This window comes from Emydura macquarii, unplaced genomic scaffold (assembly GCF_026122565.2).
Source record: "Emydura macquarii macquarii isolate MOO-44397 ecotype Brisbane River unplaced genomic scaffold, CSIRO-AGI_Emac_v2 contig_318, whole genome shotgun sequence".
NCBI classification, from domain to species: domain Eukaryota; kingdom Metazoa; phylum Chordata; order Testudines; family Chelidae; genus Emydura; species Emydura macquarii.
In genome coordinates, this window is record NW_027130455.1 from 13,912,774 (window position 1) to 13,927,666 (window position 14,893).

The window sequence follows — 14,893 nt, forward strand, 5'->3', positions numbered from 1 at the left end:
TGAGCCTGCTGTGAGGAAGATGGAAAAACCCCAACTCCACCTAGGCCAGTCTGGTCGTAAGGAAAAAATTCCTTCCTAGCCCCCCTAAAAAAGGGATGGACGCAATGCCCACAATAGTCTTGATCAAACCTGGTGTTTCACTGCCTAAAGGGGAGGTAGGGTGGGTGCTGCCTTAGCCTGCTCCGTGTGAAAGGGGGCTTCACCACATGGGCTTTTAAACTCTCTCACCCATACAGATTCCAGGGGATGAGTCAGTGTCACCCCTTGTTTCCTTTTGCAGCAGTTTGACCTCTCCCCTCCACAGCCATAAAGCACTGTTCCCTTCATTCGACCAGTCAGACAAATGTACCCCCCTTCCCCCTGTCGCTTGTTTAAAGGTGCGGTGCAGTCATTTGCATATCTATTTATTGTAGCATCAGAAAAAGCTTGATTCATGTGTCCTGGTCACATTGTTGAAATGTGGCCAGTTTGCTTCCAAGTTGGAGACCAAAAGCTGCCCACTTTATTCATGACTTCATCGGGATATCTGTCGTGAATAAGGTGAGTTGGATTTGGCTTTAGGGCTCAAATGGGCATCCGTTTTGCAATCTGCTCTATTTATGTAAACTCTTATCTCTGCACAGAGAGCCATTGAATTCAATACGTTATATTTGCGCATCTATCTAGATAATTTTGCTTAACTTTGGGGGCTTGCTCAGCTTCATTTTTGTACACCCTGGTACTTCCAGTAGCTATCTTGCTTCTGATGAAAATCAGAAGTGCAAAGGTGTACCCTAATGGACCCAAACAAGCCCTCAGAGTGGAGTTGTAGTAGTTTACATAAGTTAACTTGTATGCTGTGAATTGAAAAATATTATTTCTTTGTTTATCTATTTTACAGTGCCAATGTTTGTAATAAAAATAATAATACAAAGTGAGCACTGTACACTTTTATTCTGTGTCATAATTGAAATCAATGCATTTGCAAATGTAGAAAAACATCCAAAAATATTTATAATAAATTTAAATTGGTATTCTATTATTGTTTAACAGTGAAATTAAAATTGTGATTAATTGTAACTATTTTTTTTAATCTCATGATTAATTGTGATAATTTTTAAAAATCATTTGACAGCCTTACTCCAAAGTTAACTAACCTTTTTCCAACGTTAGCCTTGACTTTGTATTTTGGCCTCTGACACTGAAACATCCTTTGGTTGTAATGTGAATGTGTGAATTCTTGTTTTAGGGCAAAGCACCCAGAGCCTAAGATGAGTATAAAAAATAAATCTAACTAAATATTATAAGCACATTTTTCTGAAATACCAATTCTGAAATCATTGTGGCTTTGTGCAGGTGCATGGGTACAACCAGTTGCAATCTTTCCATGTCTCAATGACCCATCTGATCGTTGTGGAATTTAACTCCTTTCTCCCACCTCCTTGTGTTTTTTATGAACTGAAAACTCTTTGGGGCAGAGACTGTTTTCCCTGTTAGGTACAGTGGGGCTCAATGTCTGTTTAGGAAAATCAGTGTAATAGCCCTTACCTTAAAAGGTCTTCAGGAAATTTTATGACCAGATGATATATAGAAAAGAACCAAAAATGAAGCCCTATTGTATTAATTTAGATAGAATATATGAGCCTGAAGAGGTGTTAACATAAACCAATCACGCCCAGCATTAGACAGTGTTAAACAAAGTTCAGGGTTTGATGTATAGAGACTTCAGCCTGCTTAGCACCATGGCAAATGCATTATAAAATTCATGCCAAGAGTTAGAAATGTATTGATTGAAACACACAAAGTGAAGCTTTTCAGGGTCGCTTTTTTGATTAAGACTCCACTATAACACTTAGAAAATATATGCTATTACTATAGTCTAATTTATAAAATTATTTTCTTGCGAATGTTTGCATCACATTTGGTTTAAAGGTATTTGTGAATCGTAAGTAGAGAATCAGAATAGTACAATAAAAGGGTTAAGAAGCTAATGTGATCCGGCCACTGCTCATCTTGCTGAGCATTTACCCCTCCAGTCTGTGTGTCCCTCGTTTCTCTACTTAAACAGAGTATTTTGGGTATGGACCATCTTCTTGTTGTATGTTTATACAGCACATAGCACAATGGGGACCCTGGCCTCATGGCACTGTCATAATACAAATTAATAATAATAATAATACAAACAAAACAATCTTCAAAGAGGTAGTTGTTTTTCTCTTAAAAAGGAAAAATACATTTTGTTTTCCTTCTGTTCATTATTTATATTAACTCCCACCATTGTTTTCTATCCAGATTTATTAGTGTCATCTATGTATTCCTATTCAAATGACCCACTTTTCTGTCAGAAATGGAGCTAGATTACAGCCTATATTTGTCTACATATATTAGCCTCGGGAGATGCCAAAATGTTGATCTATGCTTATGTTGCATCTCCTCTTGAGTTTTGTTTTGTTTGTAACTCTGTGCTGACAAGTTTAGCATTAGGTTCTCTACACAAATGGCAGTTTGTTCATAATCCCGATGCCAGAACATAAATGACCCAAACATATTCCAGGTTTATATTTCTTTTTTGCTTTCTAGTTGCAGTGTTTTTGTTTTGCGATGATTATTTATTACATCTATGGTGTTTTCTTGTTTCTAACTGAGCTATTACTGAATGCTTGCAGCTTAATTTCTCGTCCAAAATTCTTTAGTCTGTTTGCTAACAGGCCTGCCAAGGTATTTGCTTTCATTAAAGGGTAATGTGAGTGATGAGAGGTTTAAACGTTGTGTTGGGCAAACCAGTTTAGCTACAATAATAATACTTGGCACATGTAAAAAAATTTCTGTCTTCAGCATGCTTTATAGTCATTAATCTGCCCATCACCCCTGGGAGCAAGGTCATTAAGTGGTAGTGCGGGATTTGCAGGTGAAATAGAGATAAGAATGTTGCTAGTTGCTCAAGGCTGTGGGAATGGTGGGGAAGGGCTTCTGAAGAATAAGGGGGATAAATTAAACAAAGGAAAGTTTAGGATGAGGATCAGGAATATTTTACTCTTAGTAACATCTGTTAGATTGTGAAATAATCTCTCAAGGAAAGCAGAGCAAGCTCCACCATTTGAGTCATATCTAAAATAAGATTGGACAAAGGACTTGCGGACCACAAAGCACACAATGGAGCAACTTTTCAGCGGTAACGGTTTTCTAAATTGAGCTGCCAGAATGTGGCAACAAGACTTTATTTGTGCAACTCTGTATGAGGTTGCTGCTCCATTTGTATATAAGTACAGTCTGATGGTCACCCTTAACAAGTTCTCAGTGGCTTTACATACCTCAATAATATAACCTTAGGAACCTTCATTGCATTATTCTTTATATAGATAACCTTACCTATGGCAACATTGGAAAGATTTTAAAGCCACTCGGTTACTAAGGGCCCAGTTTTAAACACTTAGATAGAGATTGTATGGTGGGAACTTTTCCCTTAGCATTTCCCTTTTGCTCAATGCCCTGAGTCTCTGTCTTATACAGTTAGTCTCAGGGTTTTAATATGCTTCCTGCTGGCAAGTTTGGAGTATAACAAAAGTCAGTAGACTACATGACCTTACATAAAAATGTTTAAAAAAAGGTTTTTGAGTTGTTATTTTTTCATGTTTTATGAAGATATGATTTTGTCAAGCCACAAAGGAATGGGAATGTTCATAATGACTAACCATTTCATAGATCTCAAAGATACTACATTAAGTTGTAATTAGTTCCTAGCTTTGATACATTTTCAGTGTAACACATCTGTCTGCTTTCATTGGTTCAAGGTTTTGACCGTTAATGTGGGACAGATTTCTTTGTAAAAATAGAGTAGACTCCATCTTGATCAGGTGCCTATCTCATTTAATAAACTCAGCTGATGTGATTTGTTTTTAAATTATTCTCTGTCTCTAATATATTGTATCTCCAAAGAAAATTATTAATCTCTGAATGACAAATAATAGCATTTACCATCTGGAAAATCATAACCAAAGAAGTCCAAGGATACTTCTACTTTGCACTCTTAGCTGATGAAGCAAGGTTATTCAAACAGCAGCAACTCCCATTGAATATTTTGTAGGTGGATTGTGATCTTAAAGTGCTGAAGTACTTCCAGAAATGTATGTGTGTAGAAATTGAAAAACTGATGGATAGTGCTCTTAGAATTGTGATGGATCTTGACATACTGAAAGTTTATGCTTAGTTTTATATAGGGGCATTAATAATGTCAGAAGTACAGAACAGAGTGAAGACAAACTGAGTGAAAACTGTTATGAAGCTGTCTAGTAAATGCAATGAATGGCACACAAGAGAAACCTGTTGATAATGAACACCTAAAAATTCATTTACTTTATACTTGCTTTCCTTTATACTGTGAAAGCTTGGAATACTTTTCCAATGCCAAATATCATTGAAAGAAAACTAGTACCCAGTTCTGCTGAACATACGTCTTGGAAATGGCTGCTGCTTGTGAATTGACTGGAGTGATTGTGGAAACAAAATGACTGTGTTCCATTTGAAAAAAATGTAGTGACCATTGTGTGTTTTAGTAGTCAGCACTGACTATTAGTAAATAAGTTAAAAATATCCTTCAGAAGAGCTTTAAGATATAGGGATGCTAGGTATTTCAGGAAATCATCAAGCAAAATGCATTAAGTGATGTTTCAACACCATAAGTCTGTGTAATAGACTAGGTTGTTTGTACCTGCATGGTTTCCTTCAGCTAGACAAAATGCAACCACATGCTTATGGGTTGTAGAGAAGGCTCTTATGGATGTAGTCATGGTGAATCTGTGAGTTCTTCGTCATCATCACGTATATTTAATTGTGCTTTACAAACATGAAGGAATATACATTCTCCAGAGTGGCTTACAATTTATACAATATAGATACAGCAAATGAAGATAGGAACAAAAAACAGTGTAATAGTTGATGAAGTGGAGGGATTATTGGTGAGCAGGATAAGATAGCAAGGGTACCTGGAAGGAGATGTGTGAGAGTAATCTGAATTATAATGCAGTGTTCGTGCAAGAAATAAGAGACAGATCTGAGCAGATGGGACAGTATAAAAAGGAGCAAAACTGAGAATGAAAGTAGTCAAAGGAGCGGGGATTGTGAGGAGGATGGCAATGGAAAGACTAAGATGAAATAAAGACAGAGGCATACAAAGATTGCGTCAAAATTTTGGTGAAATGAAATTAGTGAAGGAATGCAAAGTGGGGAGGTGATGTAGATGGAAAAACTTAATGGGAGCGATGAGAGAAGATGATGTTATTGGCAGTACTGGATAGAGAGGAAGATGTGAAAAGACGGCAGCTCAGAAAGGTGAAGAATCCTGTAATCAGAGCAGGGGGGTTGATCAAAGCTAATGATTTGATTGAAGGACAATGAGAAAAAGGAGGATTTTGGGGATATTCAAGAGGATGAAGCAAAAAGACATAAGTCTTGATCTGATGTGAAAAGGAATGAAAAGTCAAAGAAGATACAGTATTTGTGAAACTGAGCAATGGGGAGTTGTGGAGGGTGCAACCTGCATGAGGACTAGGATGAAAAATAGACTGAGTTTTGGTAAGAGTGAGTTTGAAATTGCAGCAGGGCATCCAGGAGGAGTTGTAAGAGACATCTGAAGACATGAGAATGGGCAAAGGGGGAGCGGTTTGGCGGAGAGAGGGAATTGAAAATCAGCTGCATGGGGTCGTACTAGTCACTTTGTGAACAGATGCTGTTTCCTGAGACAAAGGATAGAGAGAGAAGAGGAGGGGGCTAAAAGTACATGAGGAGGAACAACAAAATAGAAGAGGGTATGATGCAGAGGTACTGAATGAAATACTGAAGAAGTAGTCAGCAAGGTAGAATGAGAATCATGAAAGCATAGGGTTGCAGAAGCAGAGAAGTGAGAAATGTGAGGAGGAAAGTGATCAACTGAATCAAAGGCAAAGCAGAGGAATTTTCTCCCATTTGACATAGCAAGGAGGAAGTCACATGAACAGCATACAGTTGGGTGTTGTTGACCCTGCCGCAGCAAATCATTACAGACTGTTGACTAACAGTTGGAACTTCTATGAATCCTGTTAACTTTGCAGTGAGGTCAAAGGTGATCTCTTCCATAGACTGGTATGTGATCAGCTGGCTTGTTGCTTTGGGCAGTGTAGCCTTTTATTCATTGGCTCAAGCATCAGTTTTCTTCCCCTTGGCAGAAATAGTGGAATTGATGATTGTAGTTACCAGGTGGAGGCATTTGTGTTGCTGAAGCTTGTGACAGCCCTACACTTAGTGCCATATATGTATTTTTAAGCCATATACATATTTTTAAGAACCATAAAATGGGTATTTATTTGGTTTTTTACTGTTCTCTGTACCTGTATCTTTACATAACAGCTTGTCTTGTGGTTTTACAGGCAAGTAAAGCCTTAACATATGTAATTTGTTCTCCCCTTCGAGGGGGTTAACAAATTGCCTCTTTTTCCTAAAGGAAATATGAAAAAAAGAGAATGTGGAATGTTACAAGCTGAGATTAAAAAGAAATGCCTGGAATCTTGGATAGAAACCATGTAAAACTGCACTCAGTCAGTCTCTCTTAGAAAAAGAAGATTGATCTGACAACTTTCTGGCAAGCTCTGTATGGTACTTGGAACAAGCAGAATCATATTTGAAAGCTGATTTTTGGCCTTGATAAAATTACCAAAGAATTGAGTAGACTATTTTCTAAGTTTGTGGATAGAGGCAAAGACATTATATATACTTAACCCAAAAAAAAGTGATGAAAAGAGATTAGTAAATTTCTTGCCAACTATAAAGTAGTTTGAAGATTAATGGAGAAATAACTTACAGCGAAAGATAAAGGATAATTGAAGAAATATTTCTGACCTCATTGATTTGATTGCAGAAATCATGAAGGACTTTTTAATTTTCATTCCCAAAAATGTGTAAAACTGGCTCTGGCACAAATGGCTAGAACTGGGAAATTCAAAAGGATTATGCAGCAAATGAAAAATCCTTAAAGAACAAACATGCCCTATGATCACTACTCCACCATGAATTTGTCAGTCGTGTAGTGTATAAAGGATGGGATGGAAGGAAAACTAATGAAACCATGCAGCCAAAAGAAACAATCACACTGTAGACCCAAATTGGGACCTAGCTGGTGGAGAGGCCTACTTTTCTGATTAGTAATAGTCGTGCTAATAAAAACAGATAGAGGTACTCCTTACTCCAGATAGCTGAAAAACACTGTCAAATTGACTATCATAAAACTAAATGTTAATTTTTAGAAAAAGTCTACAGATGTGCTCATGCTTTGGCCAATACACTGCTCTCTGGACAATAAGACTAAACATTACAAGAAGCTTTGATTATGTCAATGTTCATAGCAGGACAAAGGCAAATAATAAGTGTAACAGTTTCAGGATATCAATATCACTTTATAAAATTCCAAGCAGGTGTTTTTTTTATATCACCATTTTCATATGTCTTTTTATTCATAATACCAGCATCCTTATGTTTTACTACTCCAGTGGTACAGTGTTTTATTTCATCAATTGAAAAAAAAGATAAGCAGAGCATGTGTGCATGATTATAAACATTACCTCATCGAATATAATAAGGTATGAGGCTAAGAGACTTTTGCCATTTTAGAAGTGCAAGAAATGTACCAGTTTGCTATTATGAATTTATCTTTACAAATCAGAGGAACATTTTTGAGTTACTTTGAATCCAGGTACTTGGAAGATTGGGTAGAACATGGTTCTCATTGAGTTAGAAATTTAGCATAATCTACTGAAAACGCAGATAATTTCTGATAAATGAATAATGCATCCAACATTAGCAAGTTACTTTAGTCCCCTTCAAACCATAGTAAATAGCAAAACTCCCCTGAAAGCACACAAAGTAACGCTTTTTTCTTTTGAGGAAAGAAGCAAAGTCTGGCTCTTTCATGGCCTCATTATGGAGTGAGATAGCTTGGGCCAAACTTCAAACCCTTGACCATATTTATCCACGTGTTACCCATTTTGTGTAATTGCCCCCTCTGACTGGTTTGTTCCTCCTCTCTCATGCTCACTTCAGAGTAGCGGTGGCCTTCTTTGGCCAGGTTTGCTTGTTAGAATGTCAAGTTATATCAGTTATAAGGTGCTCTTGGAAGTGTCCCTTGAGTGAGGGAGCCCAGACAGTTACCATACCATACATCTCTTCACCAAAAGTAACCATGTTCTGGCCAGACATTTTGGAAAAATCCCCCAATAATAACTGGGGCTTCAAATATAAGAATATTGCCATGCCATGAAACTTAACATTGACATTTGGCTTTCCTTTCTTCTGCTGCAACCATATGAACGGCTGGACCTAAAATTAGTTACAATAACTTTCACCTCAGATGCAAAGAATGGTTACCTAATCACACTTATAGACCATAGGCACATGAGAAGTGTAGGGTTTTCTCTTGTGAAACAGTCTGATAATGCTTTTATTTTTAATAAACTGTATGAATATTTTTCTTTGTTTTATGAATTAGGTGACTTTCTTACAATGTAAGGTCTCTAGGGCAGGGACTTTTTGTGACTACAGCATCCCTGTACCACAAGCCCCCAATCCTGATTGAGACCTTTCAGCACTGCTTTAATAGAAATGAATAATAGTAATAATAATAATGGGCTGGGTTTTTCATTATATACAATATTGAATATTTTATGGATGGATGACCAAAAGTCTTTGATTCTGTGGGCACTGCCTGAAAAGTGCATGCACTAGCATACTATAGTAGCCCACATGGTCTTGTGCTTGCATTCGTTTGGAATGACCTCCATGGTGGTCTGCGTATTTTGAAAGTTATTTGCCAACAAGTCGTCATCTGTGCTATCTGAAATACTAGTTCTTGTTTTTCTTTGATATGCCATGACTTATCTAGTTTTGCTCTATTCAGAACCGCCTACAGAATTTGTCCATTAGATCTTCTTTTTTTTGCATCTTAGCAATATATTTTCAAACTTTGTCTGCACAATCTGTTCTTGTGTGGCAGCAAAACTGAAGTTGGAGAATATTTTATGAATATCTGATCTTTACACATCCTTAGGAATTATTTAAAAGTTATATATGTCCTGTATATAGGAAGAAAGCAGTTGATTTCTAATCTAATTTGTGAAATACAGACCACAACATTCTTACAATCCTAGCACACATTCAACACAGCTATTTCACAGATGTGCAAGTCAGTTGTCATCTCACATCAAACCCCACCTAAAACCAAATACAATTCTTCCATTTCCAGTTCCACATATGCCATCATCACTCAGTTCCACACATTCCATCATTTCCCCTTCTTTTACTATAGCTAGACCTTTAGAAACAAAATCAGAAGAACACACAACTGGTGTCAGGTTTCGTTACAAACCCAAAACTCAGGCCAGGTTCATTGCGCCAGAAGAGTTTCTAACAAACAAAGCAGTTGATTTCTAATCTAATTTCTTAAATACAGACCACAACATTCTTACAAACCTAGCACACATTCAACACAACTATTTCACAGATGTGCAAGTCAGTTGTCATCTCACATCAAACCCCACCTGCAAGTGGAAATTTCACCCAGCTGAGTTTCACCCAGTTCTTGATTATCACATCTGTTCTTTCTTTCTTTCTTTCTTTCTTTCTTTCTTTCTGTTGTTGTTGTTGTTGTTTAATACTTGCATTACTAGCACCTAGTAGCCCTAGACATGTACAAACTGTACAAACACAGAAGAAATAGTTGGTCCCTGCCCCCAGGAGCTTACAATCCAAGTATAAAATGAGGCAAAAGATGGATACAGACAGATGGTACTGTAGGAGACTATCTTTGCCAGGCAGTTGCTGCTGACTCAGTTAGACATCATCACAGGAGACAGGGCTTCCTGCATAAGGATTTTATCTACAGTCAGGAGGAAAGGAAAAGGCATTAATTGGAGGACCCAAAATGTGTGTGTAATTAAATCCCCTTAGGCTGTCATAATAAGGATCCTGTGTGTGTGCAAATACTGGCTGGATATTCAGTCTGTGCTTTTTTTCATTTATTTTTGTGCAAAGGACAATTTACTTTTAAAGACCTTCCCCTCTACTCCTTCACTCTGTTTTTCTGCATTAATAAGATTTTAATGCAAAGGACAAGTGATTGTAAGCAGCGAAGCAAAGAAAAGCCTTATGGAGCAAGACTGATAAACTGAAGACATATATCAGACTTCTTCCTCTGCCTAAATAATCTAAGATAAAAGAAATATTCATCAAAATGGAGACATACAGACGGCTTTAATTTTATTATTGTTAATCAAAAGGGACAAAAACCTAGGAATAGCTATAAACTCTCCAACATCAGTTTGCTGCCTATATAATAGTGAAGCAACCTCTTTATGTGGAAACCTTTAAAGTGCTAAACACAAAAAGATGAATTTTCTTATAGGAATGTTTTTGCTAATATCTCTACACACTGTAATGGGATTAATAAATTAGGCTGTGTAATAAGAACAAGTATTAGATGCAACAGTAGAAGCAAAAGCAATACACTGTGTGTATTTTATTTTTCAATTCTGTATTTTGCTTTTTACTTGTGTTTTTGAGCTTTTTGTTTCGATTTGGGTTTTTTGTTTGATTAGTTTCATGTGCTTTTTTGAGAGTGTGGGAAAGGATTCTGGGGTTGTACATCTATATGATTGCATTCAGAATTTATCAAGGTCTGGATCATGGATGAAAACGTATCTACATCCTTTAAAAAAAAAAACCAACCCCTCAGATTATTGCAAAATCCTGGGGCCCAATATACATTAGTTTAAGGAAAGCAAATTAAACCAAGTGAAATATTTTATAGTAAAGCATAAAGTTTTGTTTGGTAAACCTAATAATAAAGTTCACATTAGAAATGCCTACATACATCAGAAAATACTACAGGATACCTAGAGAGTCATTTGAATACTGTATATTCTCATCCCATACAGACCAAAGGTAAACAGCAACTATAGGCAGTTAACAGTAGAACTGGGTAGGAAATGGTTTTCCCATCCCACAAGATTTTTTGAGATTTTTTTTTTTTATGAAAAGTCAAAATCTCAAAGTTTTATGAATTGATAAGCACCCTCCCCCAAATTTGGATTGAATCAATATAAATGTTTGTCATTAATTTGAAGATACTTGTTTTGATTATGACCTTTTATTTTTTTAACCTTCCTTTTGTATACATTAAGTAATATTTAAAAATGAAACGTTACTTCAAACAGAAAAACAAAACTTTCAATTGATAAAATGTCCAAACAGCACATTTCAACAATTAAAAACAAAAAAATCCAATGTTTTTTTGAATTGGGAAATTTGTCAGAACTGACCCTTTCCTGCAAACAGTTTTGGTTTCAACAAATCGGCGTTTTCTGACCCAACAAAAAGCAAAGTTTTTTCAGGAAATCCCCCAATAGCTGTATTTATCAGTTACTTTCTAACAATTAATTTTGCAGTAGAATTAGAAAAACTAGTTTTTTCAAGAGATTATTATAACAATTCTTTACACTTTTTATCTACAAGACACTTAATTAGCCTTCATTAGTCTGCACAACCAGAGTGCACCTTGTGAAGGTATTTTTATCTCCATTTAACAGATGAGTAAGAGAGGTTCAGTGGGATGCAGAGTCAGAGCTGGGGCTCAAACTCCTGAGTTCTAGTCCACAACTACTTCAACCAGTAACATGTATTTTTACTGATTAATTTCTTGCCTCGGCACAACCCATTCTTGGTACTTTTGCATATTGTACAATTTAATTTGTTCTGAAACTGACATTAAATTTAGGAATTGAATTGGCATGTTCATGGTTTTTGTATTTCATATGTCCATTTTAAAGGTCTTCTGCCATGTTTTGCCCTAGGTTAGTGTTGTAAACAAGATGTTGTATTTCAGTGTGTTTATCAGTGAATTCTTTTTTAAATGAGAACAATGAATTTCCCATCTGACAGTCAATATTATTGTGGTGTATTTGAGTTTGTAGGGCAGTGAATAATTAATAGTCCTTTTGCCATTTGTGGCAAGAGTTTCTAAAGATGCTTTCCCATGGATTTGTACAGTTTGGAAATTATTTAAATATTTGTGTTCAGCCCACAAAGTACACACTTAATAAATAAACTCAAACGATGTGCATTTGTATCTCAGCAACCTGTCTTTCAGATCTGTCATGTACGGAACTACCATTGATTTCAACTGGGCTTTCTGGCCTTGATCCTGCACCATTCAAGTCAATGGGAGTTTTCCTAATGACTTAAATGGGAGGCAGATCAAGCCATCTGAGTGTGGAGGGCTTGCAGGATCAGGCCTTTTATTCTGGAAAAACTGCACTCCAGCAAAGTAATGGGACTTGAGTGTATACATTAAGAGTAAAATATGTGGTTTATTGCCTAATGACCTTCAATGCACTGCTAATGGATTTTCTGTTACATGCTTTTTTAGGTCAATGGAACAGAAATCGAATATGAATTTGAAGAAATTACACTGGAGAGGGTAAATATGAATTGTTTTTGTATTACAGAAACCACTGAAAATTTGATTTATTATAACACAAATGATGCAATTATGATGAAATCATATTGTTAAAGGACAAATTCTAAATTCCTTAGTCAGATAACATTTTCCATGTCAAGTGAGGACTTCAGGATTTGTCCAATAGTTTGTAAATCGGAAGAATCCAGCAGGATCAGCCTTTCATATTGTAATGATATGCTTGATGTAGATGCTTGCATGTCAGGTCCAGAAGGCTTTTCCTATTCATAACTATTACATGGAGCTGAGGTTTGAATACTAGGAAAAGAATATCAGGTGACTGAACATCTGGGTACACCTAGGTGCTGGATGTACAGAAAGCTTTTCTGACTTTTTAGCCTCCTGGATTTTCTTGCGTATTCATGAGGGAAGAAGAAATTTAGCACTGATAACACTTTATGGAGATAGATTATAAATGACTTTTCAAATTTTAATGTTGTAGTAATTGCGTAAAAGCTGCATCCTGTATGTATAAATATGTATGCATAAAGGCACAGATAGTATTTGTACAGACTTATTTCTTATCAGTATTAACTGTGTGTGGTGTTAGAATTGAAGCCTGTATTGTTCGCTATGGCAATTTAAATATAACATTGGGAAAAGTCTAGATTTAGGAGTCACTTTGCATCAGGTCTTCCTAGCTTCAGTGATGTGTGTTTGATTGCTGGTTACATAACTTTATTTTTTTTAGATGGCAAAGTAGACTACAGACCTCCTTTAATTATCTTTAAACTAATATGAACAGGCTATTTTCTATATAAAATATTGGAAAGCAAGGCCTGATTTACCAAAATATGACAATGATGCCACATGAGCAAATGCCTGGAAGGTAACTAACTATCCTTAAATACTGGTAAGAGCTTGTCTACATGGAGAGTCTAAACTGGACTTAATCAAGTTAATCTGGTTTGAAAACACTTGTGCACACAACGCAATTCATTGTAGTGAATTGACTCTGCATTTATCACAAACTCTGGAGTCCTCTTGCAAAGCGAATTAACTTTGTTGCAAATCGAGTTAGGCTGATCTGTTGTTTTTGTGGATGCAATGTGGCTGCAAACTACTTTGGCACTCTTCTAAGGGCTTTCCAGGCAACCATTGTTGACTTGTCTGATTACCTGTGTGTCCTCCCCTGCCCTGGGATCAAGTTGTTCCCTCCCCTATTTAAAAGCTGGTGCACAGCCAGATTTTGTCCACTTGCTCCTGTATTTGAGTGTATCACAACAGCTGTGATAATGCTCCAAATGCCCTACAACATGCAGCTAGTTGGAGCTGTGCCGAGACTCTGAATCTCTTTGCCATCTGGAGGGAAGCACTGGTACAGAAAGTTCTTGTGGCCAGCTACCAGAATGAAGACCTTTTTGTAGACATTGTTAGGCAGATGTCTGTGAGGGGCCACAACGGGGATGCCCAAACAGTTCCAGACAAAGAAAAAACGAGGAGGAGGATCTGCAATAAAATGAGAGATAACAGGAAAAAATCCAGCAGAGGACATGTAACCTGTCAATTTTTTGAGGAGCTGGACAGGATTTTGCATAATTACATGACCACTCAACCCAGAAAGCTTGTGGAGCTGCAGCACACTGTTCCCCTCCCCCAGCAAAGAATAATCAGTAAAACTCATCAGAGGATGAGCACACAAAGGCCACTGAAAAGATCCCCCTGGAAAGCCAGGCTCTCTTCAGGACTCATGACCCTGACTCTAGCCAGGTACAAGATGAGCCCAGTTCCTGCCCTGCAACAACTAACCCTGATTCCCAGGCAGCAATACAGATTGGTTCTGAGGAGGATGATCCTCTGGAGGAAACCTTGGCCTGTATGTTTTTTAAATAATTTAATATGTAAATTTTAATTGTGCTGTGCTGTGCTGTACTGCCATGCTAGCTTCTGTCCTGGGTTTCCCATGGCCACAGCCATTGCGGGTGGATGTGACCTAAAAGCCTCTCTGAGTCCAAGACCCCAGCCTCCCTGCTTCCATTGCCCAACAATTGTCCGGTCCCTTCTCCCAAAAAAACACCTTTCCGAAATGACAGCTACTCCAGCTGTGCAATTGGCCTCTATCTCATGCTAAAGCCCCAACTACTGACCATTTTCAGGTTCGCTCCAGAGAAGACATCTGCCCAGGCACCTATTTTCCTTTCCCCTTCCCTCAGCTATCCTGTCCAGTGAACAACCCCTCCCCAAAACCCCATTTGCCATCTCAAAATGTCAGCCACCGGCATGGCGCAGCCACAGCCTCTACGCCCTATCCCCATAATGAAAACATTCTTTTGTGAGAATGCAAAAGTATGTTGAGACAGTGCTTACAGGAAAGGCAATTTGGTTAGTGTTCTCATTTTCCGTGAGGTAGACATGCCTGGTGCAGGCCTGTACATTGCA

General features: G+C 37.4%; 1 protein-coding gene across 3 annotated transcripts in view; it reads left to right on the plus strand.

Moving 5' to 3' along the window:
- The window catches only part of LOC137166958 (disks large homolog 2-like), a 623,160-nt gene that overhangs the window by 67,185 nt on the left and 541,082 nt on the right, over positions 1-14,893 (plus strand). For all 3 annotated transcript variants that reach the window (XM_067568887.1, XM_067568895.1, XM_067568902.1), the window contains exon 3: positions 12,425-12,475. In XM_067568887.1, coding sequence (XP_067424988.1) covers positions 12,425-12,475 — 51 coding nt within the window. The remainder of the gene's footprint in view (positions 1-12,424; positions 12,476-14,893) is intronic.